This window comes from Apaloderma vittatum, unplaced genomic scaffold (genome assembly GCF_000703405.1).
Source record: "Apaloderma vittatum isolate BGI_N311 unplaced genomic scaffold, ASM70340v1 scaffold12929, whole genome shotgun sequence".
Classification (NCBI taxonomy): Eukaryota; Metazoa; Chordata; class Aves; order Trogoniformes; family Trogonidae; genus Apaloderma; species Apaloderma vittatum.
In genome coordinates this window covers 367-3,931 of record NW_009733599.1, presented here as the reverse complement: position 1 = coordinate 3,931, position 3,565 = coordinate 367, and the positions used below count along the sequence as shown (strand labels likewise).

Sequence of the window (3,565 nt, the reverse complement as noted above, 5' to 3'; positions counted from 1 at the left end):
CTGAGGTGACAGGAGAAGGACTCACCTGCCCAATCGCCCCTTTGGTGAGCCACAGATCCCCCGGCGAGGGTCCCAGAAGGCTACAGGGTGTCGAGCTGCCACCTCGGCAGCAGGAGGCACAGTATCACGCGGCACATGTCACACATACATGACCGCTGGTAGCAAAAAGAAAAAAAATTAAAAAAAAAAAAAAAAAGCAGGAGGGTAGGTCAGGTAGCCCCACAAAACAAGCCTCTGCATCCCAATCTTCCCCCTGTTTGGGCTTCCACAAGTCCCCTTCCTGGTCCCCCTCACGTCCCAGCCACCTTTACCAAACTCCACTGCCCTCCTGCCAGAACACCAGCAACCTCCCAGCTAACAAACACGGCCCAGCCGAGTCCCAGGCCAGCCAGCTTAACGCTGGCATTTGGCCACACTATAAAAATGAAGATGCGCTCAGAGAGGCAGAAAGAAAACCCGAGGCAAAGTATTTGCCACTTTGCAAAAAAGCCCTCATGGGATAGGATTCAGGAACAGAATCCCTTCGCAGCCCCAGTGAACCACGTCAAGGAACGTGCAGACTGCTTTACGCTCCTGTGACCGCTACTGTGTGTGCTCCCCCCACCCTGAACTCGTCACCTCTCCTCTGTTCCACCAACACTCACCCTGGCTGGCTGCGCCCGCAGTCACTCTCCTCTGCTGCATCAGGCCATCAAGACGCTTTTTCCCCTCATCTTGACACAGGTCCAGGTCAGGAGAAAGGCATCTTCCTCTTCTTCCCGCTCCCTCGCCTCTGGCTAAAGCAAGATCTGCCGGGCTCCTCCTAGACCAAGCGTGCTCCCCTCCGGGCTCTTTGAAGAACAGACACACCTCCCCGTGACACAAGTTTTTGCAGAACCACCCACCTCAACAAGGAGCACAAAATACCTTTTTCAACTGCAATCTCTTGCAGCAAAGCCTTCTGGGGACACAGGAACAGGTGAGAAAGGTAAGGCAGACAGCACAAAAAAGTCAAGTTGTAAATGACGTTTCCAAGGCAACGTGGATCCTGCACCAGCTGCTCTGTTCCACCCCATCAAAGGCATTAGCAGAATGCTGATTTTTCAGGGAAAAAGGTAATAAAACAAGTGCTCTTCCAGCAGAGTGCTAATACGTGCCAGGGTGAGCACACAGCAGTGGTCCAAGACGCAGGACTCCGTGGGTCGCCCCAACATCTCGGCTCCGAGCGCCCTGTATTTCCTTCACTAGGAGCTGAACACACATGAGCCGGCTCACGGATGAAGGCCCTGTCCCTCAACGCTGTTTCATAACCCTCTTTCATCACCCTGAACTTGGGCACCTACAGCAAAACACGACTGCTTTCCTGTCACTCTGACCTATGCTCATAACACAACACACATTAAATAACTGTGAATGTTTCGGTAAACTCATTGATACAAATACATGCAAAGCCCTCACTGAATACTGGCTGATTGAGGACCTCAAGCACCTGGACATGCTTGGCTGAAAGAATTAGGTTTGTTCAGCCCAGAGACACAAAGGCTAAGAGAGATTTCACTGCTCTCCACAGCTCATGAGTGAGAGGACGGAGAGACGAGCTCTCCCCAGACGTGCACAGCATTTGGAAAGAAGGCAATGGGTGCAAGCTGAAACATGGGAAATCTCTGTTGGGTTTTATTCACTGTGGGATTGGTCAAATACCAGAGCAAGGTTGTGGGATCTCCATCCTCAGACATAGTCAAGACAAGACCCTGAGCACCTGTATCTAACTGGAGTTCCTTTGAGCAACGGGGTCAGACTAGAAACCTCCAGAAATCTCTTCCAACTTGTATTATTCATCGACATCAAGTTCAAAACCCTAAGAAAGCAGATTCTTCACTAGACCGCTGGCTAACGGATGTCAAGAAAAGTTAAACTTTCACGCAGGCAGAGGACGTAAGCCCTAACAGGTACAATGTGATCACCTCACTGCCTGACTCATCACTACCCGAGCACTACCTGCTGGTAAACACCTACATTTTTTCATTTCTTAAATTATTTTTACTCCTAACCCATCTTAACACGCAGCAGTAGCGTTAATAAGCACCTCAGTATCTGTCAAGTAACTCGAAACCAACTTTCCAGGTACTCCTCTCCGAAACGCTTCACAAACATTAATTTTGCCTTCGCACCCATCCTCCCCCTCACAGCGAGGAAGTTGCATAACCCCGACGCAGGAGCCGTCGCCGACTCATCGTCTCGAGTGGGATCCCCGAGCACGTGGGCTGAGGCTCCCACGGGGGACTCACACTACAACTCACAAATAGAGAAAACTTTCAGCCCCGACGCAAGAGAGCTGAAACCAAAACTCTGGAAGGTGGTGAGAGAAAGGTAAAAGCAGCACGTGACTGCAGCGAGAGTCACGATCTGACCCTCCCACAGGGTCGTTTTGGCTTTGCAGACTCTCCCAGGGTCAGGCCCATCTCCTCAGGTGGCACCAATTGCCTCTTCTGCTCCACCAGGTGACCCAGCTCTGCAAACCAAACCTGAGGCACCTGGGCCAGGCCAGGAGACATCGCTAAAGCCACTCGCTACAGCTGAGCCCAAGCACTCTTGACAAAGGATTACAGGTTCCCTTCTGGGCAGGGAGCACAGCAGGGCTGCTGACACCGCTGAAGCACCAAGACTTGCCTAAAAGTCGGCAAAACAAGTACCAGGAGAAATATCCACACTCCACCTCTAAATTTCTTAGCTTGACCAAAGGCAAAACTGCACAAGACAAAGACACGTGCCAGGGAAAGACCAATGCCCGAGTTTATTTTAAACCGAGACCGCTGAAAACAGGGAATAAAGGTTAAGAGTCTCTCTTGCCATCAGCAGAATGACACCGATCCCGTTCGTCAGGTCCCTCGCTGCCAGGCTCCGGGGAGGCGTCCCCGCTTTCTCCCTCCGTGAGCTGACCTTGAGCCCCGGGATCTGCCGAGCTTTCCAGAAGCAATTCCAAGGCTTCCTCACCAGCCACGCGTCTCACCTTCTCCCCTTTGGCCGCCAGGATTTCCTCGATATTCCTTAACAGCGATTTGAAAACCAACAGTGACTCCCACAGCAAAGGCCGGACCCAAGAGTCGCTCTGCTCCGAGACCCACACATGGGCAGCAGCACCACGGCATTTCTCCACAGAGAGACTGGGAAGCAGGTGACAAACCCCCAAACCTCGCAGGACCACTTTTCAGTGATTAGGATCAATAATTTAGAAATTACGGCTAACCACAAAATTTTTGAGGCGTCTCAGGGAGTTAAGACACCACCGACACTCAGAGGCTACACGTCGGAAACGCTCAGCCAGGGGATCCAGCAGGGATCTGACAGAGCCACACACAGAAAACTTCACCCACGTGCCACGCCGGTTGGTTGGATCCTCCGTAGCTACATCCCAATTAAGTGAAATGAGAAAATCGAGCTCGTACGCTTTAAGAAACTGGATTATCCTCAGCGAAAACTTTAGTTTTCCCTGAGCCACGCTTTAAAAGCACCGAAGAAACACCGCGTGGGCGCAGGAGGATCCGGTCCCAGCTGGGCGAGTCCCTGCTGTCCCTTGGGGAGCGGC

The 3,565-nt window shown here is 52.0% G+C and overlaps 2 protein-coding genes across 2 annotated transcripts in view; one reads left to right on the top strand and one right to left on the bottom strand.

Annotated features, from left to right (window-relative positions):
- The window catches only part of GPSM1 (G-protein signaling modulator 1), a 55,434-nt gene extending 54,628 nt beyond the window's left edge, over positions 1 to 806 (top strand). The window contains 1 exon segment of the mRNA XM_009875965.1: positions 724 to 806. Coding sequence (XP_009874267.1) covers positions 724 to 806 — 83 coding nt within the window.
- A 2,006-nt stretch (positions 807 to 2,812) lies between these two features.
- DNLZ (DNL-type zinc finger) overlaps positions 2,813 to 3,565 on the bottom strand; it is a gene marked incomplete at its 5' end in the record, with an annotated part of 923 nt that continues 170 nt past the window's right edge. The window contains one exon of the mRNA XM_009875964.1: positions 2,813 to 3,074. Within this exon, the coding sequence (XP_009874266.1) occupies positions 2,813 to 3,074 (262 nt within the window). The remainder of the gene's footprint in view (positions 3,075 to 3,565) is intronic.